The 24,260-nt window shown below is 39.4% G+C and overlaps 1 protein-coding gene across 2 annotated transcripts; it reads right to left on the bottom strand.

The window, feature by feature from the left end:
• Nucleotides 1–5,147: 5,147 nt before the first annotated feature.
• LOC149035248 (uncharacterized) lies at nucleotides 5,148–15,360 on the bottom strand. 2 transcript variants are annotated; one of them, XM_089192930.1, is made up of 9 exons: nucleotides 15,294–15,360; nucleotides 15,011–15,076; nucleotides 13,675–13,836; nucleotides 13,328–13,405; nucleotides 12,528–12,595; nucleotides 11,828–12,050; nucleotides 8,154–10,867; nucleotides 6,303–7,793; nucleotides 5,148–5,980 (listed from the first exon to the last, which is right to left on the bottom strand). In XM_089192930.1, the coding sequence occupies exons 1-8, from the start codon at nucleotides 15,358–15,360 to the stop codon at nucleotides 6,315–6,317; spliced, it is 4,857 nt and encodes a 1,618-aa protein (XP_089049056.1). In that variant the 3' UTR covers nucleotides 5,148–5,980; nucleotides 6,303–6,314. The 2 variants fall into 2 exon arrangements, with proteins under 2 accessions (XP_089049056.1, XP_089049055.1); XM_089192929.1 differs by lacking the exons at nucleotides 12,528–12,595; nucleotides 13,328–13,405; nucleotides 13,675–13,836; nucleotides 15,011–15,076; nucleotides 15,294–15,360 and having other exon boundaries at nucleotides 6,303–12,044.
• Nucleotides 15,361–24,260: the final 8,900 nt, after the last annotated feature.

Here is a 24,260-nt window from a genome sequence, read left to right as displayed (position 1 = left end):
CGAACATCACTGATGCAGGGTTTTCAGGCTTGGGACAAAGGTACGTAGCACGCACCCAGTACAAGCAATTTATAAGTGGCAGAGGCTATGTGAAGGAAGATATACAAAATACACACCTATTGTGCTGCCATGTTGTTCGCTATTTCTTAAAACAGCTTTTAACTAATGAAATTAATGTTTATAAGACTTCAGCGACGAAAGGAAAGGAAAGCAGAAATTTCTCAGTGCCAAGATCCAACAAATTGTCTAGAACGCAGCAAACGGTAGTGGCTCAAAAGCGATTCGTAATAGCTTCACGTCTGATTGTTCGAGAGGGTTGCACGAGATTTATAGAGTTGTCGTTGTGCTAACCAAAGCATAACTTATGTGATCTTGGACAACCTTCGACTCTCACTTCAAAGTTTCTTAATTTTCTTTCTAGCTTTTGTCGCATACCTTGGTTTTGTGACTGTACTGGTTGCCCATAGACATCCCGTGATGCTGGTGTTCTGTCAGTTGCTTATTTACAGACAAAAAGATCATCAGCTTCTGCAAGAGCGTAAGTAAACTGTCTCCAGAATCACGACTCGGCTGGGGTGATGCATCCTAGGATTCTGATTTGCTTGATTGATAATCAGATAGATGAGTGTGCGCACGAACTGTAGCTTAGAGACAATTGTCACGTTTGTTTCTCTGATAAGATCAAAACACAGCGCTGTTTATGTACTGGCAACCAGCACTCAACAACCAATCAGAACACTAGAAATGATATTTTTACGGAGGGCAAGAAATACATAATTTTCTTTTGTTAAGCATCGTTATAAGTGTGAAATCGTGGAAAATTTGGCAGAAAACGTACCCCATTCCCCAAGTTAGATTTGAAAAAAATGGGTACCATTGAGAAGAAACTTACGATGCGAGCTATGTTCGGTTTGTTACTATTCATTTCATATCCATTCTGTGGTCACACGGGAATATTGAAAGTTAGCCTTTCTTTTCTGCCACTTTGCACAGCTTTTTGAGGAACTAACATGTATCTCGCGGACAGTTACTTTTCAAGCCGACCATTAAAAAGATGATTGCATTCTGGGTGATATAGAACAGTTTTAAGCCTTTCATGAGGAGAAAAAGAAACATCCCTACGTGTGTAACCTTTTTTTCACCTTGAGTCTGAAGTGCTTAAGTATTCCGTTCTTAACGTTAAAATCAGTTTTCAAGTACCGTGTGTTAAGGCATCTATTTTGTCGCTGGATCTCATCGAGGCATCGAGGCAGGACGCTCTGAAGCTTTGTAATATTTGTTTTAAATGACTTTTAACAAAAACTTTTTCACAATAGAGAAGGAAAAAAGACATTTTGTCTCCCTTCTTACTCAAAGTAGGAGAGAAATTTCTCTCTTTTGGCCTATTTTCTCTATTGCTATGATTCTTTTGTTTTCATGAACTAATTTTTTGAAGGGTAATTAACTTGAAATACTCGACGAAGTCCCTCCATATCTCGTCCAAACCTTTTAAACGCAGACTATATTGCCGTTCCTCTCACTATGCCTTTTAGGCTTTAGTCGGGATCCCCGTCAGCCGCGCATGTCTCAAAAGGCTGTCAACCCTGGTTCCTGGCCGTGACTCTCCTACGCAACCCATCTTTTATCAAGTACTGCCGGCAAGGCCGCCATTTCACGGCGTCTGTTGTGACTTCTTGGAAGCGTCAACTTTGACGTTCCGGTGTAAAACTTTGAGACTAACTGGTTCACTTTTCCGGCGATCTGCTATAGCTTAGGGTAAAGGTCTCCCTCGTTTGTTACCACAGTATAATTCAGTCTGCATCTGGGTGTTGTTGTTGGTTTTGTTTTTGTTTTTTCGTATTTTAAATTTTTGAGTCAAAATGTTACTCCCCTAATGAAAGCTACCCTAAAGTATGGGCTAAACTTTATTATCCACGTAGATTGTGGTAGAGAAGTGAGAAAGGAAGCACACAAAGTACTTATGTAAAAAAAAATTAAAATTGTGGATTTTTATTGCTGGTCTCGGAAATGGGAATTATATTATCTGGCAAACATGGATAGGCAAATGATAACATTTGCAATTTAAGATGAGTTTTTTTGTAAATCTATTTCTCTGTGAACGATAATGGATTCTAAATATTGATTAATGTTCTTTGATACATTTGAATTTGATGGTTTTTTTTAAAGATAATATATCAGGTATTGGAAAGTAATATACACAAAAAGAGCAAGCAGTTTACGTTAGACTAAAAGCCAAGTATATAGAACAGAAAAAAAAGAGAAAAAATATATTGCGGTTTGCTTAGGCGTTTTAAGCGGAAGTTTTTTGTTTTTTGAAAGTAAGAAAAGTAAAAATTGACAAACGATACCAAATAATGTTGTGAATTAATGAGGTCCGTGATTAGGGGAAAGATTTGGGAAGGAAGGTATGGGTTTGGAACTGAGGAGCAAAGAACCAACGGTAAGAAAGAGGATACGTAGTTAAAAGACAGATGTGAGCATTAACCACATGAGTGTTTTGGCGAAGGCCGATTTCTTTCACACGCGCGAATATATATTCAGATACAACTAGCGAACTCCAACATCGTGAAGACCTCTGATCTTTCTCGAAAAAACTTAGCGGAAATGGAAAGTCAGGTGGAAGTGAAATATTGGATTGGTGGGACTACCGGCGAAACCGGATTTCATTCAATTTTGTTTGCTCGTTTTTATCCGTGCGGGGATCCCGACCGAGTTCCCGCTGGCTCCCTGGTAAAAATCTCCTCATCAGCGTACACTCCAGAGGGAAATGACATCAAAGAGCGCGTCTTCTTTGTCACATAACTAACTATTTCATTCATTCACAAATTTACGCGGATGGTACAATCGAGCAACCGTTTTTAACCCGTAAATGAGTGTTATCACTGAGTGCTATCACCTTAAATAAGTTTAACAACAAAAGACAAGAAAACAACATTTTGTACCCTAATTTATCATTTCTTTTTCATGTGAAGCTTATTTTAGAAATCGCTCAAAAATGTATCGAGTAACAGCAACAAAACGATGATGCAGAATTCTAACAGCTGGACCTCTTGGTAATTACTAAGGAAATGATTTGCTTAATTTTCTTGTGTAACATTTGTCAGATACAAACAGTCCTAAGAAGAAAGATAATTTGCAATGCGTTGAGGACATTTGAACTCTAACTATTAACACTGATTTTGGAAGACAAATATGGAACAAATTTTACTTCAGAGAGAATTCGTCGTTTTATTTGAGTGGTTCCGCCCTAAGTAACCGTACCATACAACCCGAACAGGCTGATGGGACTCAATCAAGGATGACCACAACTGCTTAATAGAAACCACCGCTGAAAAGCGGTGAAAGTGACAATGCGTGAGAGGAAAAAATTCGGGAATCTGAAAACCGACCGCTTAATACAGGTTCGACTATTAATTCCGAATTAGCCAATCAGCCCACGCTAAGAGCTCTAGTCACCTGTGTGGCATACACTAAAAACCGCTGGAGGGTGGTCAGATGGAGTAGAGTTATGAAGCACGAGGAGAAAATCTAGGAAGACGAAAGAAGCCTAAGTCCAGCAATTACTCAGGGAAATTCTTATCTTTACCTTGTGAAATCGTAGCTCTAAGAATCCAGCCCGGAGGGACAAACGTAACCTCGACCCACCCTTCCCCCCTTCCCATGGCTCTTTTTTGAAAATGATTGTAATATATGCTATCGTCAGTAGAGATGTTCTGCTGAAACATTTACGTTGTCGCAGTTTTTTAGATCTGCGGTGAAGTCAAAATATCAGGGCTTACCGACTTTTCGGATCCGGTACAAGGTACTAACGAGGGAAGGAAATTCATCCCTGCTTGCCTTGATATCGGTGAATATCTCGTAAGATAAATATATATATATATATATTTTTTTTTGTTTGTTTGTTTGTTTTGTTTTTTGCGTGAGCTTTATTAAGCATCTCAGATTGAACAGAACAGGAGTGCGTAGCGACAAACACTCTCCCCATGCCCGTCTCTCCCAGGTTGACCCTTACCTGCACGATTTTTCCACAGTTTGTTTTTCCCGGTTTTCCTTACCTCTCATGAACCAGCGCTCTAAATTCGAGTTCCAAATGCTAAAAACGTTTTTATTTCACATCTTGCACGTCACCCAGTCGAGGATCTCCATGGGGTTAACCATTAGCCGTAAATCGGTCGAAAATCCAGCTATTAGGTTTAAAAATCGACACATTGGAACCTTTTTTTCACTCCAACAATGGGTTATTAAGTGTTATTCTGGGTTAGCTGCAGCAGAAAAATGGCAACAATTTTAACCGTTAGCCGTAAAAAGTTCTTATCGGTCGGCCCTCAGTTTTAAGAAAGTTTCGGTTTTTTTAACAGGCTGTTTTAGTTAAGTTTGCAATCGTGGAAAAAAATATCATAAATATTTTTTACACTCGGGGAACCACACCGACCTAAGGTACTTCCCATGATGAGGACGCTTTCTATAAACAGAATAAAGCACCATCTCCCAAAGTGAAAGGAAATTTCTTTTTTCTTGCCTCTTCAACGATGTATGACTGAAACGTCATGTCGCTAAAAAAACGCGTCGCGTGGCATCCTAAGGAACGGCTGCCAATGAAACTAGCAGATATAAAATCTGAAAAGATCGAAGTTTATATCTCATTTAATAACTCTATCCAAGGAAATGGGGAGAGGTTGAGCGAATGAGACATAGGTGCGCTCACTACTCCAAACGAAAAGATGAGAAAAAATATCATATCTGTTATATAACGTGCTAAAGAAGTGCGTCGCGTGACATCCTAAGAAACGGTTGCCAATGATCGATATTAGCAGTTTTAGAGTCAGAAAATATCGAAGTTTATCTCTCATTCAATAAACCTGTTCAAATTAAAAAAGAAATGGGCAAAAGTTATTAAGCGAATACCAATTCAAACGACAAGAAATGGCTTATGCAGGTTGATGCAGAAATTTTTTTCCCTTTCTTATTGATTTCCTCTTCCATGTTAACAAAATACCAAGCGACTTGTTTCATTGTTTGACATTTAAATATTGGTTTATTGTACTTAGATAGTAAGTAAACAATCTAATCGGAGAAACTAAATAAAATCATTTGGTTCCAACTTTCCAGCTCATTCTGAGCTTCCTTCAATGCTTTGTAAGCCGTAACTAAAATTATAAAATAAAACTTCTCGTTTTGCATTGGACGATTAGTTTAAACAATATACTTAAAATGCATCGTTCTGCTTGTAAAAAATAACACAATTTACCGTATTCAAAATTAAAGGAGAAATCCCAAAAAATTAACTAGTACCAAGACTAAATATTTGCCATTACGGCCAAAATCTGTCATTTTAAGTCCAGATAGACCAAATTCTGATCAGCAGAAACTAGCTTTAAGTACCAATGACTGACTATAAATCCTCGAAAAGTCAATCACAATTTCCATTTGACAGAGACTAAGATAATCGAGCAATCGGACAACTGATTATTCTCTAATTCCTATGGAAATTCTCTACACACGCACATGGCTGTAATAGCTTTATATCACTCATGAGATTAAACCGATTGAGAAAAAGTCTGTAAAAAACTCTGGAAAACGTTTTCAAGACGTTTCAACTTCGACGTAAATGTTACGCCCAAATCCTCTCTGTAGAACATACTTAGATTGAAAATAACTTCTCACATAGCTAGTCATGATGATTTTAAGACATCATATGAAAAACAAAAAAAACAGACAAACAAACAAACAAACAGTCGTTTGAGAAGGATATCAAAGATTAAGCTCGTAAAAGCAGTTCAGACAAGCAAAAAGGCAACTTTTGAATCAATGGAAATCTGTTCTCTTGTTAAACTTGACTTTGGCCGTCTTTTGGTTCTTCCTGCTTTGAAAAGAATACTCTTGACAAAGGTTTCATCGGTAGCTTACTGGTTACTGGTCCAAATTTCAGCATTTGTAGGTATTCGAAAACTCCCTGGGATTCCAATGCTAACTGCCTTAACTGAAAAATAAAAGAATCTAAGTTTAGGGAGGATAGTTGAGTTGCCATGAAATATTTCTTAGCACATGAAACAATACATTGCACAACAGAATTGCCTTAAAAGAAATTTGCTATTTTACTCCCATCATGTTTACAAAAATGAATGTTATCATCGTAAACGTGTCCACTTGATTGTACTGCATCTCAATTTGCCGGAGCAAAAGATAAATTCGTAACCCAACTGAAAGGAAAATAACACGCAAGTATCACTGCTCACATATGAGCAAAGAGTATGATTTAATGTAACTTTGTACTGAATAGAATGTATCAACAGAATTATTACTTGCTGCAGCTTCTAAATCTCCTCGAAATCCAGGTTGACGTCGTCACCAATTAGTACAAATGGTGCCCAGTGCCAAACCTCCTTGAAATTTTCAATTTCTCTCATACACTTCATGGCCTGATTGAGAGCTTCACTGGCCTTCTTGCCTTCGGCAAGTGCATCGTAGAAGAAAGTCATGAACTCCAGGGTCCCCTCGTCCCCAATCGCCCACAAGGTTGCCACAACAGAACTGGCACCGGCACCCAAAAGTGCACGCGCCATGCCGACTACACCCTCGGCCATGACCTCCCCACGAGCAGTGTAACAGCAGCTAAGTACAACCAGACGTGCTCGCAACCCAGCTTCTATGACATCTTTCATCGTCAGTAGATAGTCTCTCTCTTGCGGCTGAGGGTTATCTCTTGTGGTGTTTGGTGCCAGGATAACTTCTCCAGTTTCCATTTTGCCGTGCGCTGCTATGTGAACTAACGCCACTGATGATATTCGTTTTAACACTTCATCTTTTGTTGCCTTTTCTCCAGTGAGAGGGGAAACATTGAGGATACGTCCGATCATCTCTACTTCTTTCCTTGCTTCTGGAAGTTGCACCAAAAGTCTATCCTCGTAGATGATATGTTTGAAACATGGGTCGCCGACAAGCAATGCACCAGTCTTCATGTGAAAGTCAGTTGGACAATCATGAATTAGTTGCAAGGTTGTCAGAGAGGGAAGCACACGAATTCTGAAAGAACCACTTAGATAGGATGAGTTGGAGTCCTGCAACGCTGCATATGGTACAAGGCTAAATGGCCCCTCAGTAATGAATATGATCTCGTCGTTGCCTTCGATCAGGTCAGCAATAGGAGTAACGATGATGTCATGCAGCTTCTTTAAAGCACTTGATTGGGAGTGCCTCACATCAACTCGAATCACATCATTGGCCACTTCCTCTTCTATCAGCGAGTCAAGCGGAGGATTTTCGATTGTAATAGTACCTTTTGCACCGATCTCCTCAAGAGCAGTTTTGTTCAGTTGCTGGATGAAAAATTGCAATTCATCCTCAAACTTATAATCGTTGACGCGTACTTCCCTCATCTGGATATTATTTTCACCGAGGCAAACCCAGAAGTAAACGCATGGTCCATTAATGGCTATGAAAACTGTGCTCATTGGAACCCACCTCAGAGAAATGCGGAATGCACTGGGCGTTGAAGAATCTCCAGGCTGATATTTTGTGACCATGAGATCTCTCAGAGCTTGAGCACGTCCTTTCTCTGTGGTAAGAAGAGCCTTCACAACTTGACCTCGATTGAGATTTATACGCCACAAACCTTTGTATGCTACTTGGTGCTGATTACGATAACAAATCTTCCACTGATCGTTGAGTTGAAGACTAGCCCTGATATCATCATACAATTCTACACTGGAGTAATAATAGTCAAAGGCCCTCATGAGATTTCCTTGGCGCTCATAACTACTTCCAAGGAAACAGAGTGAGCACGCCTCTCCAGTCTTATCTCCCACTTCTTTGGATATTTCTAGGTGACGTTGATAACACTCGATTGCCATTTTCGACACTCTTTGAAGTAGATGAATTCGGCCGAGTAGGCAATAACTGATTCCCTCTCCAGCCTTGTCTCCCACTTCTTTAGCAATTTCTAGATGACGTTGATGGTACTCGATAGCTGTTTTAAACTGTCTTAGACTGCAATAAACAATGCCGAGATTGCCATAACTTCTTCCCTCTCCGGCCATGTCTCCCACTTCTTTAGCAATTTCTAGATGACGTTGATGGTACTCGATGGCTGTTTTGAACTTTCCCAGACTGCAATAAGCGTTGCCGAGATTGCCATAACTTGTTCCCTCTCCAGCCTTGTCTCCCACTTCTTTAACAATTTCTAGATGACGTTGATGGAACTTGATGGCTGTTTTGAACTCTCCTAGACCGTCATAAGCGTTGCCGAGATTACAATAACTTGTTCCCTCTCCGGCCTTGTCTCCCACTTCTTTAGCAATTTCTAGATGACGTTGATGGTACTTGATGGCTGTTTTGAACTCTCCTAGACCTCGATAAGCGTTGCCGAGATTGCCATAACTTCCTCCCTCTCTGGCCTTGTTTCCCACTTCTTTAGCAATTTCTAGACGACGTTGATGGTACTTGATGGCTGTTTTGAACTCTCCTAGACCTTGATAAGCGTTGCCGAGATTGCCATAACTTGCTCCCTCTCCGGCCTTGTCTCCCACTTCTTTAGCAATTTCTAGACGACGTTGATGGTACTTGATGGCTGTTTTGAACTCTCCTAGACCTCGATAAGCGTTGCCGAGATTGCCATAACTTTTTCCCTCTCCGGCCTTGTCTCCCACTTCTTTAGCAATTTCTAGATGACGTTGATGGTACTTGATGGCTGTTTTGAACTCTCCTAGACCTTGATAAGCGTTGCCGAGATTACAATAACTTGTTCCCTCTCCAGCCTTGTCTCCCACTTCTTTAACAATTTCTAGATGACGTTGATGGTACTTCATGGCTATTTTGAACTCTCCTAGACCTCGATAAGCGTTGCCGAGATTGCAATAATTTGCTCCCTCTCCGGCCTTGTCTCCCACTTCTTTAGCAATTTCTAGATGACGTTGATGGTACTTGATGGCTGTTTTGAACTCTCCTAGACCTCGATAAGCGTTGCCGAGATTGCAATAACTTGCTCCCTCTCCGGCCTTGTCTCCAACGTCTTTAGCAATTTCTAGATGACGTTGATGGTACTTGATGGCTGTTTTGAACTCTCCTAGACCGTCATAAGCGTTGCCGAGATTGCCATAACTTCTTCCCTCTCCGGCCTTGTCTCCCACTTCTTTAGCAATTTCTAGATGACGTTGATGGTACTTGATGGCTGTTTTGAACTCTCCTAGACCGTCATAAGCGTTGCCGAGATTGCAATAACTTGCTCCCTCTCCGGCCTTGTCTCCCACTTCTTTAGCAATTTCTAGATGACGTTGATGGTACTTGATGGCTGTTTTGAACTCTCCTAGACCTCGATAAGCGTTGCCGAGATTGCAATAACTTCTTCCCTCTCCGTCCTTGTCTCCAACTTCTTTAGCAATTTCTAGATCACGTTGATGGTACTTCATGGCTGTTTTGAACTCTCCTAGACCTTCATAAGCGTTGCCGAGATTGCCATAACTGGTTCCCTCTCCGGCCTTGTCTCCCACTTCTTTAGCAATTTCTAGATGACGTTGATGGTACTTGATGGCTGTTTTGAACTCTCCTAGACCGTTATAAGCGTTGCCAAGATTGCAATAACTTCTTCCCTCTCCGGCCTTGTCTCCCACTTCTTTAGCAATTTCTAGATGACGTTGATGGTACTTGATAGCTGTTTTGAACTCTCCTAGACCTTGATAAGCGTTGCCGAGATTGCCGTAACTGGTTCCCTCTCCAGCCTTGTCTCCCACTTCTTTAGCAATTTCTAGATGACGTTGATGGTACTTGATGGCTTTTTTGAACTCTCCTAGACCTCGATAAGCGTTGCCGAGATTGCCATAACTTCTTCCTTCTCCGGCCTTGTCTCCCACTTCTTTAGCAATTTTTAGATGACGTTGATGGTACTTGATGGCTGTTTTGAACTCTCCTAGACCTCGATAAGCGTTGCCGAGATTGCCATAACTGGTTCCCTCTCCGGCCTTGTCTTCCACTTCTTTGGCAATTTCTAGATGACGTTGATGGTACTTGATGGCTGTTTTGAACTCTCCTAGACCTCGATAAGCGTTGCCGAGATTGCCATAACTTCTTCCTTCTCCGGCCTTGTCTCCCACTTCTTTAGCAATTTTTAGATGACGTTGATGGTACTTGATGGCTGTTTTGAACTCTCCTAGACCTTGATAAGCGTTGCCGAGATTGCCATAACTGGTTCCCTCTCCGGCCTTGTCTCTCACCTCTTTAGCAATTTCTTGATGACGTTGATGGTACTTGATGGCTGTTTTGAACTCTCCTAGACCTTGATAAGCGTTGCCGAGATTGCCATAACTGGTTCCCTCTCCGGCCTTGTCTCCCACTTCTTTAGCAATTTCTAGATGACGTTGATGGTACTTGATGGCTGTTTTGAACTCTCCTAGACCTCGATAAGTGTTGCCGACATTGCCATAACTTCTCCCCTCTCCGGCCTTGTCTCCCACTTCTTTAGCAGTTTCTAGATGACGTTGATGGTACTTGATGGCTGTTTTGAACTCTCCGAGACCTTGATAAGCGTTGCCGAGATTGCCATAACTGGTTCCCTCTCCGGCCTTGTCTCCCACTTCTTTAGCAATTTTTAAATGACGTTGATGGTACTTGATGGCTGTTTTGAACTCTCCTAGACCTCGATGAGCGTTGCCGAGGTTGCCATAACTTGTTCCCTCTCCGGCCTTGTCTTCCACTTCTTTAGCAATTTCTAGATAACGTTGATGGTACTTGATGGCTGTTTTGAACTCTCCTAGACCGTCATAAGCGTTGCCGAGATTGCCATAACTTCCTCCCTCTCTGGCCTTGTCTCCCACTTCTTTAGTAATTTCTAGATGACGTTGATGGTACTTGATGGCTGTTTTGAACTCTCCTAGACCTTGATAAGCGTTGCCAAGATTGCCATAACTGGTTCCCTCTCCGGCCTTGTCTCCCACCTCTTTAGCAATTTCTAGATGACGTTGATGGTACTTGATGGCTGTTTTGAACTCTCCTAGACCTCGATAAGTGTTGCCGACATTGCCATAATTTCTCCCCTCTCCGGCCTTGTCTTCCACTTCTTTAGCAATTTCTAAATGACGTCGATGGTACTTGATAGCTGTTTTGAACTCTCCGAGACCTTGATAAGCGTTGCCGAGATTGCCATAACTGGTTCCCTCTCCGGCCTTGTCTCCTACTTCTTTAGCAATTTTTAAATGACGTTGATGGCACTTGATGGCTGTTTTGAACTCTCCTAGACCTCGATGAGCGTTGCCAAGGTTGCCATAACTTGTTCCCTCTCCGGCCTTGTCTCCCACTTCTTTAGCAATTTCTAGATAACGTTGATGGTACTTAATGGCTGTTTTGAACTCTCCTAGACCGTCATAAGCGTTGCCGAGATTGCCATAACTCGTTCCCTCTCCGGCCTTGTCTCTCACCTCTTTAGCAATTTCTAAATGACTTTGATGGTACTTGATAGCTGTTTTGAACTCTCCTAGACCTTGATAAGCGTTGCCGAGATTGCCATAACTGGTTCCCTCTCCGGCCTTGTCTCCCACCTCTTTAGCAAATTCTAGATGACGTTGATGGTACTTGATGGCTGTTTTGAACTCTCCTAGACCTCGATAAGCGTTGCCGAGATTGCCATAACTGGTTCCCTCTCCGGCCTTGTCTCCCACTTCTTTAGCAGTTTCTAGATGACGTTGATGGTACTTGATGGCTGTTTTGAACTCTCCGAGACCTTGATAAGCGTTGCCGAGATTGCCATAGCTGGTTCCATCTCCGGCCTTGTCTCCCACTTCTTTAGCAATTTTTAAATGACGTTGATGGTACGTGATGGCTGTTTTGAACTCTCCTAGACCTCGATAAGCGTTGCCGAGATTGCCATAACTGGTTCCCTCTCCGGCCTTGTCTCCCAGTTCTTTGGCAATTTCTAGACATTGCTGAAGGTACATGATTGCTGTGTTGAACTGCCCAACATTATGGTAAGTACATCCGAGACTGGCATAAGTGTTTACTTTGACTTTTAGTTCGGCATTCGATCTCTTCATTAATTGAAGCAGACTTTCGTTATTGTTTTCAATCTTAAAACGTGTCAAGGGTTGCTAAGGTATGAGCGGACTCGCAAAAATGCAATGGAAATGCGTGTTTTAAAAATAATGAGAGTATTGGATAAAACCTTCAAATTGGAATGATAATTCGAGCGTGGGTTTCTTGAAGAGATTTGATTTCAAGTTATTCGAGAGTGTTGACTGGCTCTGAAGTGCATTTATTAGTTGAGGTTCATTCGTCGTGGCTTTTCGTCTCCAGAGAAATATGAGTGGTATTTAACAGAAACTCTGGGAATGACTTAATATTGCCTCTTCTTTTAAGCAAATTTTCGTGGAATAATCGAGAGAACTCCTTAATAATATTTCAGCTTCTTTAAACTGCTCAGTGCAGTATAAGAGAACATCGCTTGCATTATGTGTAGAATAATCTGCCTGGAACGTATTGATTATTCTTGAAATATTAGTTGCATTGCATCTCGTATCACGTTTGAAACATTCGTTAAAGGATACAGTCAATCCCATATGCAACCAGCTCCTTGCATCTCTATACCAGCAAAGTTCGGCACAAGCTCGGGCTCCTGAAAAGGAGAGAATAATTGGTGGTGCGAGGTAATTGATCACTGTTAAGGTCAAAAAGTATTGATAAAATGGAATTAATTTGTCATTTGGCTGGGAACAAAGATTTTGATAATAAAGGAAATTTGAACTTGTAGAAGGACTAAAAAGGAACAATAAAGAGCTAATGCAAAGTGGCTACCGATTAAGGTTCAACCGATGATGATAGCGATGAATTTATCTCACGCATTCTTCATCTTAATGTGCTCTTAGGTCCTTTTTAGCACTTTTCGGGGAAATTTTCGGGCAGACTGCATTGAGCAGTTTAACTTTCGAAAGGGAATTTTTCAGGTGCGTCCTTGCCGGGTATTTTAACGTCCCTTGCTAAGAGTCACAGAGAGGATGCAAGAAATGGGGCTTACAGTCTTCCGTTCATATCCGGGACAATAATATCAGACCATTTGCAGATGTCGTAGCTTGGGTGACAGCACATTCTCCTCAGATATTTTACGACTCTGAGTGTTGGTCCGGTCGAGGCTTAAGCCCTCGACCTTCGGCGCTCTTCAACGTGAACTAACCAGGCAGCGGTATTTGAGAGCTTATTGACATTTTCTTCTGCTTTTTACCCACTAACAGCCGTTGACACACCAGATACAATTGACACTTGGGGTGTAGTCACCTGCCACAAACCACACAATCCTCTTTTGACGAAATCAGAGAATATAATGTTGACGGCTTATGTCTGAAACACCCACCTTTTTTAATAGCTTTGATTAAAGAGGGTTCCAATTGAACAGCAACTGTTGCATCATCGAGACATTCCACGTAGTTTGCTATGAGATTCAGGAAATAAGGTTTTAAAAAGTGATAATCATATAGAGTTACAACAAAGAAGCCTTAAAAAATTACAATTGCTTAAAATGTAACGCGGATCGTTTCTTTGCTTAATTTTTATCCGCTGCAGGGCGATTTATGTTTTTATGCTACTTTTCTGCAGTTGCTCGATTTTTTTCTTCTCTTGATGCAGATTGTGTATTCCGTTATCTTGGTTATCTTGTAACGCTGCATGAGAGATTTATATATTTAGATATGAAATTGTTACCCAAACGAAAATGAGCTGTTGCCCTGTTGCTGTAAAGCTTGGCGTTGAGTCGTTTATCCTTGCAGTTCACTTTAAGTCCTTCCGTGTAGGATTTTATTGCGTTATTAGCTTCTCCTTGTCTGTATTCTTTGTTTCCTTTCTGCACACATACTTTCGCTATTTCTGAAAACACAACGTTTTAGTGTTAATGATTTGGTAATGAGTGAAGCGACCCTTGACGGATGATACCAACTTTATATATCCAAACGAACTTTTAGGTTAACGGAGCTTAAAGCAATGAAAAAAAAATCAGAAAAGTTTAATACCTGTACAGTTTGTTTAAGTAAAATGTATAAGCTGTTGGGAGTCTGGGCTGTAGCTTGGCTATTACTAGATCAAGTCTGTTCGGTTTACAGTTAGGTCGAGAGGCTTTCACAAATCCCTTTTACACCTGGCTTACGTTTTCCAAAATATCACAAGTTTTACCAGGAGATCCTATTTCAACTCAATTTCTTTTACAATCGCCCTTCAGGAGAGTTAAAGATAAAGCAGAGCAAAGCCAGGACCGAAAAGGTTAAAACCTGTTATAAACGTCAGGGGTTCTAAATTTTGTTGACTGGTGGTTTACAGCGTGGGTCTGGTGTTGACATTACTGTCTAAAGAGAAGTGAAATATTTAGAGGACCAAAACAGGCGATACGGCCGAGACAAAATGCCTCCTCTTCTCTGTGTAGAATTCTCAAATTGCGTAAAATTCCTGCCAAACATGTATTGAACGGTAAATGACAAAGGGTGTTAGCGTAAATACTTTCCTTTTGGCGGCCTCAAAAAGTTACCCGTTTGCGAATTTTTCAAAACTCGACTTAGACGGGTCTAAGGGTACTAACAGCTCTCTCTTTCAAGTGCAAAAAGCATAGTACCTTTTCAGCGCAAATATCGTTCATTTTAGGTGTAAATTTTAGATACATCGTTAATCTCCAAAACATTTTGCGTTGATTTACAAGTAAGCACTTCTAAAACTCAGAATACTGAGTTTTACGTAGCCTAGTAGGCAAATTTAGACCGATTCTTCTTTAAGTTAGGGCTCTTCAAAGCGAATCGAAGTCGCCTTCAATTTTGTCGTTTTATTGCTTATGAATAATTAATAATGTCTATGCATTTTACCTGATCAGATCAAGCAATCAATTTTTTTTTCCTTCGGTTTTTCATTTTATTGGTAACAGAGTTTGGATTTGAAGAAACATCTTTTTGCTTTTTCAAAAACTTATTTACAGAGCAGACGCAACTTTTGATGTAAATGTGACAAAAACTTCACTGGGGCGTCTTTCAAAAAATCTTGTTTCACCCGGTGTTCTTACCTCTTAAAGGGTCATTGTATACATCCAGTTCAGCGTCACTTGACGTAACCTGATTTTCCTCTGTTGCTGAAATTACCGAGAAGATATTTCAACTTTGTTAGCTTGAGTGATCACAACTATGTTAACTTACAGTTAGCGTTCTAATACTGACGTCTTTGGTGGATTCTAAAAACCTTCAAGTCGAAATGATCCAAAAAAATTGTGCACCAGAATTGAGATATACTTAATTAATAAACAGTTCAAAATCACCACAAATAATTCTTTCCCTGTTCCTTTTTCTCACCTGTGGCTGGGAACTCATTTTTCTCCTCCAGTTCTCCTCCCGTTGTTGGGAGGTAACCTTCTGCCATAGCTAGAAATAAAATTAAATCGGTTGTACTGCGCTATTTTGTTAAAAATAAAAAGAGGAGACTCAGATGAAAGTAGTCTAAAGAAAACTTTGTATACTTTATCATAGAGGAAGAATGAGAATCTCAAAGTTTTCCCGCCACGCTATTGTGGTTGCGCGACAGCATCAGTCAAGTTCCGCGGGTTGTGTCATTTTTGTATTTTCAATTGTTTGTTTGTTTTCGTAGTCTCAGCTGTTGAAACGTCGTTCGAGGCTATTCCTTATCAAAATGCGTGAGTTGCAATACACAACCTAGTTGTACCCGGTGGACACGGATAAGCATGGATGAAAAATGATGCAATAAAAACTCTTTCTCTAATTCCTTCATTTTATCGCGTGTGGGGCTGGGAGAATTCGCGAAACTTACTCGACACAAAAAAACTTCGATGATCTGCGTTACAGTCGCGAATTCTACCAGCACCCCGCGAGCCTATTGCATAAAGAAACACGTTTATCGACCCTGTTCTTATACAAAGTGCATGTGTAAAATTTCCCTAAAAGCTATCGAAAAATTGCTGACAAAGTCTCTTTTTTTATTAACAGAATTATAAGTTCTAGTCCCTATATTCCCTCATTAACTTTTTTTTGAAGGAACCAGAAAATTTAGAATAACTGGAAGAGCTGGTCCCTCTTCAAATTATGTTGGGGAAGGATCCGATTTTTTCATTTCGGATTCAAAAAAGGCACTAAATATGAGGTTATTTTGGGGGACTGGAGAAGATGGCATTGGGAAGTGTCCTATTCATCAAAACTCTTGTTATCAAGAAACTTCATCTACAACAAATTGAAAGCCGTGCGCAACACACAGACTCCTGCATAGCTTCATACTGTAGGCCATCGAATGAATTCACTGCCAAGCCATGATCATTTGACGGAGGAAGTAGACTGAAAGCGAAATGAAACTGAAAAATTATTTGTGAACGAATTGCTAATTAAAAAATAATCTTTTGCAATATTATACTGAACGGGAAATTTAGGACATTTCCCTGAAGCTTCTGAGGTTGGCTTGAAAACAGGATTCTGCTCCAATATCAGTATTTACTGAGCCCACAGTTAAATCTTCCAGCGCACGATTTAAACACGCAAACATTGTAGCCATTTAGTCATCGCGCGAAAAGGTATACCTACTAAAACCACACTCAGACAGATAACCAGTAAGAAATGATATTACTAACCACCTTGTAGATACGTAGTTCGAACATTTGAATACAAAAATTTATTAACCGTCGACGATTACCATGTCAAGTTTCGCGAGGAGTTGGATTGATGTTCCAAAGCGTTTAAAAAAACCAGAATAATTAATCGTGTCGTTGACGAGGTTTCGTTTTCGTATGTAATCAAGAAATCGTAGTCATCGTGATTCTGGTGTTGAAAATTTCACTTTTGCTGACACGTTTTCCCAATTTCTCTGCTATTTATATGTTTAGGTGGGACCCGTGAGCGAGCAGGAAACCTGTGCTCCGATCGGCTACCTAAGGGTGCAAAATGTGTTTTCTTTCGATTCCCACTCCAAAGAGATAATTCAATTGAAGCAGATATTTTCGTATCCACAAGCAGACATGTATCACCCTTTTAATTCAAGGGTATCGATTGTAAATGTGAATGAAATACAATTTTTAAATAGAAGCATCGAAAACAGAGATTTACTGCACCGAAACTCAGCTCGCCGGAAAATAATTCATGTTCGGACATTGTAATACAAGAACATTAGAAACATTTCCTTAAAAAAGAATTGAATTCAGTTTCAGTTAAAAAAATTTTTAAATATTTTTTAAAACACCCTACTGTTTAAAAAGCCTTCATAGAGAGTAAAACTGTCATGTTGATAATTCGGTTCTAATGACGACCTTGATACCTTTATATGTGAACATGTAAATGGTACATTTACAGCGTGCGGTGGATGTGCATATGTCACGTTTTGGAAACTTAAAAATATTCTGGTATTTCACCGACAACCATATTACCGTTATTCTTACCATATATCGGAAATGTTACGATATCAAAAGAAACGTAGGAGTTGTGTATTTTTCTTTCGACCTCGAGCTGTGTTTCAAACTTCATTTGTTTTCGAGAGATATTTGCTGGTTTTGATATTGAAAAGAGCTATAATTATATACAGCACGTTATCTAGCTTTGTCACTTGCTCATCACGCGCTTCTGCCGCATAATCATCACGTACAGTCAAACGTTTAACTCCCGTGATCTAATTGTTAATTCTCCCCTCTAGCAGCTACATGTTTCCTTTCAAAGTAGATACGGGAATTTAATGTTAGTTCAAAGAGAACGAATTCTACCTGATAAAACTTTGAGTATTCTCATTGCCTATTTGCTGGATAATGTATTTATATTACAGGGATAAGTTACAAGTTATATCACTAATAGGAGTTTTAGGATTTAGGATATTGCATCGCGTGCAAATTATTGAACCACGAATCAAATGAGAGAAATCAATGAAAAATTTCCACATCTGACAATAATAAACCGAGAAAATTCGACTAAAGTAAAGTCGATTGTTGTCAGCCGCAAAAAAAAATAAGACTGCGATCTTTCATTGTAAATAACATGAGTTCTACAGCTCTAATCAGTTGCATGAAAATTGATTTGTACCTGTTAATCTGTCATCCTCTGAATCCCTCTATTCTCCAAACGATGTCATTTGTTAATTCTACATGCCTCAAAATATTGAGAATAACGTTTTGCTTTAAATCAATTTCGATGAAAAAATGAAGGTAACATATTCACGAGTTTGAAAGATCTAAGCTCATCTAATGCCCATTTTAGTGATCAAAATTGCTGTTCTTCTATAAGACAGTTACTGTGCTTGTATTTTTGTTTGTTTTTTTATTCTTTTTATGATTATTACTTGTTTACATGTTTCTCCATGGCGATTAATTAATTCTGTGATTTAAATTCAGCTCTTTTCCTTTTGGTGCAAAACACTCGCAATCTAAAAAACCCCTTTTCTTCTCAGAGCAGGACATCTTACACTCTGCCATAACTGAATCGATAAGGGTGAATTCACACTGCGAGTTATATTGTACCAATGCAATTTCTCTTCAAGCGATGAACTCGATATATCCCTCGTTCAATATGATACACATTTGTTTTTGGTCATCGTGGTTCTGGGGTTAAAATTTTCACTTTTGTTGACACGTTTACCCAATTTCTCTGCTATTTTTACGTTGTGGTGGGACCCGTGAGCGAGCAAGAAAACCTGTGCTCTGATCGGCTACCAAAGAGTGCAAAATGTGTTTACTTTTGATTCCCTCGTTGATTCCCCCAAAAAAGAATAAAAAGAAATGCTTGTAGCCTGTTGAATACTTCGAATAATGTCGTAACTAAACAGTTTATTCTTGTTTTATGAATAAAAGCTTTTCTGGTATTTTTTTTTAAAAGATGAGGTCACAGATTCGTCTCAAATGAAAACAAAACAAAACAAAAATCACAACGAGACTAGCAGAGTCATTTGATAAGTCCATGATGCATGAAAATATATTTTTTTCATGTAATATATCCTCTGATCCTTTGCTGAGGACGTCTTCGTCTCGGTCCTTAAAATGTAGTGAGAGAAATTGGCCGATGTACAGCCTTCTTAGGCTCGCACTCGTTCAGGAATGCCAACGAATATAGGAGGTATTAGATAATCGCGCGTGGATACGAATTTTACCATCGAGTGCTCATGACATCTTTTATACCTTCAAAGAGATTATTCAATTCTAGCAGATATATTCGTATCCAAAAGTAGACATGTATCATCCTTTTTATGTAAAGATATTGACTGAAAATTTGCATCAAATACAATTTTTTAAATAGGCATGCTATTAAATAGCATCGAAAATAGAGATCCGCTGCACCGACGCTCAGCTCGTCGGAAAACCAATTCAATTTCGGACATTGTAATACAAACATTTTTTATTATAAGAAGTATTTCCTTAAAAAAGAATTGAATTCAGCTTCAGGAAAAAAAAACATAAAAAAAAGCCCACATGGAAAGTAAAACAGTCATGTTGATAAATTCGGTCTAATGACGACCTTGATACTTTTATATGTGAAGATATAAATGATACATTTACAGCGTGCGGTGGATATGCATATTTTGGAAACTGAAAAAATTCTGGTATTTCACCGACAACCATATTACCGTTATTCTTACCATATATCGGAAATGTTACGATATCAAAAGAAACGTAGGAATTGTGTATTTTTCTTTCGACCTCGAGCTTTGTTTCAAACTTCATTTGTTTTCGAGAGATATTTGCTGGTTCTGACTTTGACAAGATCTATGATTATGTACAGCACGTTATCTAGCTCTGTCACATGCTCATCACACACTCCTGCCGCATAACGGTCACGTACATTTAAATCTTTAACTCCCGTGATCTAATTGTTAATTCTCCCCTCTAGCGGCTACATGTTTCCTTTCAAAGTAGCTACGGGAATTTTAATGTCAGTTCAAAGAGAACGAATTCTACCTGTTTTAGGATTTAGGAAATTGCATCGCGTGCAAACTATTGAACCACGAGCCAAATGAGAGAAACCAATGAAACATTTCGGCGTGTGACAACGATAAACCGAGAAAATTCGACTGTATTAAAGTTGGTTGTTGTCAGCCGCAAGAAAAATAAGATTGCGATCTTTCATTATAAATAACATGAGTTCTACAGCTCTAATCAGTTGCAGAATGAAAATTGATCCACGGAATCCCTTTATTCTCCAAACGATGTCATTTGTTAATTCTACATGCCTCAAAATATTGAGAATAACGTTTTGGTTTACAACAATTTCGATGAAAAATGAAGATAACATACTCACGAGTTTGAAAAATCGAACCTCGTCTAATGCCTAGTTTCGTGATTAAAATTGCTGTTCTTCTATAAGAAAGTTAATGTGCTTGTGTTTTTTATTTTTATTTTTTTAATTTTTATTCTTTTGATGATGATTATTAATTGTTTACATGTTTCTCCATGGCGATTTATTAATTCTGTAATTTGAATTCAGCTCTTTCTCTTTATGTGCAAAACATTCGCGATCCGCAAAATCCCTTTTCTCCTCAGAGCAGGACATGTTACTCTTTGCCAAAACTGAATCGATAAGGATGAATTCACACTGTGAGTTATATTGTACCAATGCAATTTCTCTTCAAGCGATCAACTCGATATATCCCTAGTTTAATATAATACACATTTGTTTTTGGTCATATTCCCATTAGCGTTACAGTTCTCTCAAAGTTTCTTTTTCCGCTCTCACCGTGAAAACTTCATAAAGTTTCTAAAAATAATAACGGTAAGGTTTTGTCTTGTAAATAACTTCCTGCCAATTCAGCACTTAAATTTTTGCAGTCAAAAGTGTAGGTGTCCAGTGAAATGACCAGAGGGAGATACAAAGCTAAAGAAATCACATCAACAATATTTATCCTTTATGTAAACTTTTTTTCCAATTTTCTCGTCTTTCGATCATAATATGCTACATATTTCTCCATTATCTTTCCTCACCTGAAAAGTACTTGCAATAAATTTAACTCCAATCAATTTCTTTTCCAAGAAAAATGCTTTACTTCTCGTTTTATCTAGAGAAAAGCATATTTAAATCGTTTCGCGTCTTGGAAAGAATTAAAGCGAATACTATAAGTACTCTTCTTAAAGAAATATCCCAGGAAGTTATTCAAAATAGTTTAAATCTATGTACTCCACGCATCTTTGTGAACAGAAACCCTCAGTGTATCTTACAGGAATTTTATGGAAAAATTGTTACTGAACGAGCTGTCTTTAAGTCGGAAGAGAAATCTGAGACCTTAGCTCTCTGTCTCTTTGAGCTCCAGAATTGTCTGTTGAGTTTGGATGCAATAAGCGAAGTCATAAATAATTGTAGAATAGTTCATACGGACAAGTGACGCACTTGATACTGGAATAAGAAATACCGCAGCTTCGTAAATCCCTCATGGGAAGATAAATATGCCACCTCAAGGTCTGGTATGTTTATCTACATGTCAGCATTGATATTTAATCTGTCGTTTAACCTGATCTGACGGATAGCGTTTTTTTTTTGGGGGGGGGGGGGGTCGTCGGTTAAAAATAATTTTTTCCTTTGTCACGAAAGAGCTTAAAATTTCCTTTCTATCATTATGTATTTTAAGACATGAAACTTTCGACATTGATGATCTTAGCTGGATGCAGGATGATCCTTTATGTATCCATTGTATGTCATGGCTCGTTAACGAGAAATATATAGCTATGTGGGTGAACTTCAGATCGTAAAATGCGATGGTCCAAGATTCGATCCTGCGTTCGTGATGAGTAAACAAGATCGATATTTCTTTCATTCTTTTGTCTCATGTTTTAAATTATTTCTATTTGTACCTTTCGTCAAAATCCCTTTATGAACATGAGAATAACAAAAAGATTGCCAACTCAAGACGCTCTGATTACAATATGAATTCTTCTCATCAGTTTACCAGAGAGGTCGAAGAAAATGGTTAACTATCTTTTCTAGACTGCCTGGTAAGCCGTGACGACAACTCACTACGGACAGCAATTTACAGGAAACCGACACACACCGACAGACTGCTGGACGAGTCATCCTACAACCCGACATCACACAAAGCCACAACGACGAGCGCAACTAGTATGCAACACGACAGATAGCTTATCTGAAGGGAACAAGTACCTTGACCGTGTTTTTTCCTAGAACAACTATAACGAAGATCTCATCCGACGAAACACTCACCGACCTAATACTACTACTACCGAAGCTAACGACAACGCAACTCTTACGACTACAGCAACTATACCGTACTTAAAGGGCATATCTGAGAACATCTCGCGCATCCTACAACCATTCATAATCCGCGTTGCTTACAAACCCATTACCACACTACGTCAGTAACTGACTAACGTCAAAGACCAAGACGAACAAAGGAACAGACAGGGAGCAGTTTAAAAGATCTACTGCTCCGACTGGCACGCTTTCTACATCGGTGAGACTGGCTGAAAACCTCACAACCAGACTGACTGAACATAAACGAGCGACGAGGAAAGGCGATGTCAGCAATCACATTGCTGAACATCACCGACTTACGAACCACACCATTGACTGAGACTCTGCGCAATGCCTTACCCACGACACCAACTACTTTCAGCGAATGACTCTGGAAAGCTGGTTTACAAACTTGGAACAGACTACCCTCAACAGGTGTCAACCACTACCGGCACCATACAAACGACTCATCCATGACATTAACATTACAAAAGAAATGAACAGAACGACCTAACTTTACTAACGGATCGAGACTGACTAATCACGACCGACCTACGCCACTTAAGCCTTACAGCTAATAACATCGCGGCAAAAAAAAAGGCGGCCAATCAGTTTATGCAAACCGGACTAAGAACATTCGACTGGCAACAACTATTCACTTGACTCTGAAGATGACTTCCGCTTAGGTTTTCGAAACGTCAGTCACCACTACCGACAACAGTCCTTCTCAGGACTACACTCACGCGGACGATCAAACTACACTGTTTACCCATTTACTGTACAGAATTTCTCCTTACAATATCAATACAATATCCAGCAGACAAGTCAGATGAGAATAAAGTAAAATATCAATTAGGGGATCATGATTATAAGCTCATCCAATACCAAATTCTCCAAACTAACTTGACAAGAATTGTATGGCAGACAGTAACAAGAATTACTAATGAGATCTTGGGAGTTAAAGGGTTGAGGTGTTATACTACCGTAAAAGTACTTTATCAAAGTGATAGATGAAAACTAATTGACAAGGAAAGCAAACCAGCTGTATAACTGATTTCTTAGATTCTTCTTCAAACTGGGAATAGAGTTTAAGTGTATGAAGTATTTGAAGGTAAGGATATGAAGGAATCAAGTGAAATTGTACGTTTTTAATACTCGGCTTTTTTGTTTTTGTTTTGATATTTCTCACGGTGATATTTAACAAATCAAACACAATTCTCCTTGTTCTGCAGCCTTATTGATCATAGAAATGATGCCAACAATGGTCAAAACTAAAGTGAAACCACAAGGGGCAGTCAAGTGGTTTCACCGCAAGTAGTATTTCTTAAAGAGTATGAAAGGGGTGGAGGGGGGTGGGGGGGGGGGGTTGCATCGAGTATAAACAAGGGACTGTAGAAAATTGACTGCCAATAGCAGCCAATGATATGTGTGTGTAAGTGTGGTTTTTTTTTGTTTTCGTTTTTTTTTTTCTCAAGGTTTGAGTTTGAATATCGATCGGTTGTAAAAACAACTAAAGTACACATAAAATAATTTTACAAATGTCCTGTTTGGTGTCCCATTACTTTATTTTCGTTGATTTGAAATTTCTGCCGAGGTAGAGACATTTGAATAAAAAGTCGGTCGTGTAAGGCCCTTGTAGGCGCCATTATTCTGTGTAGCCAGTGTTTAAAACTTGCGGGTATTCATTTCGTGGCCTTGGTCCTAGTTAATGCGCAGATGTTATTTATGAAACCAATGACTAAACGAGTCTGTGCAAAACAGTTATATCTTTAAGAGAAGAGACGGCTAATGGCTGTTTCTACCTTCGCGATTATTTCTGTGGCCAGGATGTTGGTCGGCGTAACGGCGAAATTTAGTCCTTTCTTTAGCAGGGTGGTTTCTGCGTCGCTGAGTGTTCTGGAAGACAGGTTAATGAGCCAGTTTGTTAGGTCAACGTTGGGTGTCGAGGTTGACTCGCTGGCTGCTTTCTGTTCGAGGAGAAGCTCCCCGAATTTTTGTTTCTGTCGCTCTTTGGTGTTGTTGAAGACTCGCTGGGTGTTGGTACTGATCTGTTCTTGTAGAGCAGGTAATTTAGTGTTAACAACTGAGTTGAAAACGTAAATTAGCCAC

The sequence above is a fragment of the Pocillopora damicornis genome, chromosome 13 (genome assembly GCF_964200805.1).
Source record: "Pocillopora damicornis chromosome 13, jaPocDami1.2, whole genome shotgun sequence".
Lineage (NCBI taxonomy): Eukaryota > Metazoa > Cnidaria > Anthozoa > Scleractinia > Pocilloporidae > Pocillopora > Pocillopora damicornis.
The sequence above is the reverse complement of the archived record's forward strand: the minus strand, read 5'-3'. Positions and strand labels throughout refer to the sequence as shown.

Bases quoted from the DNA above. Each gene is read 5' to 3' on its own strand.
- LOC149035248 (XM_089192929.1), bottom strand. From the start codon at position 12,017: ATGAAGAGATCGAATGCCGAACTAAAAGTCAAAGTAAACACTTATGCC.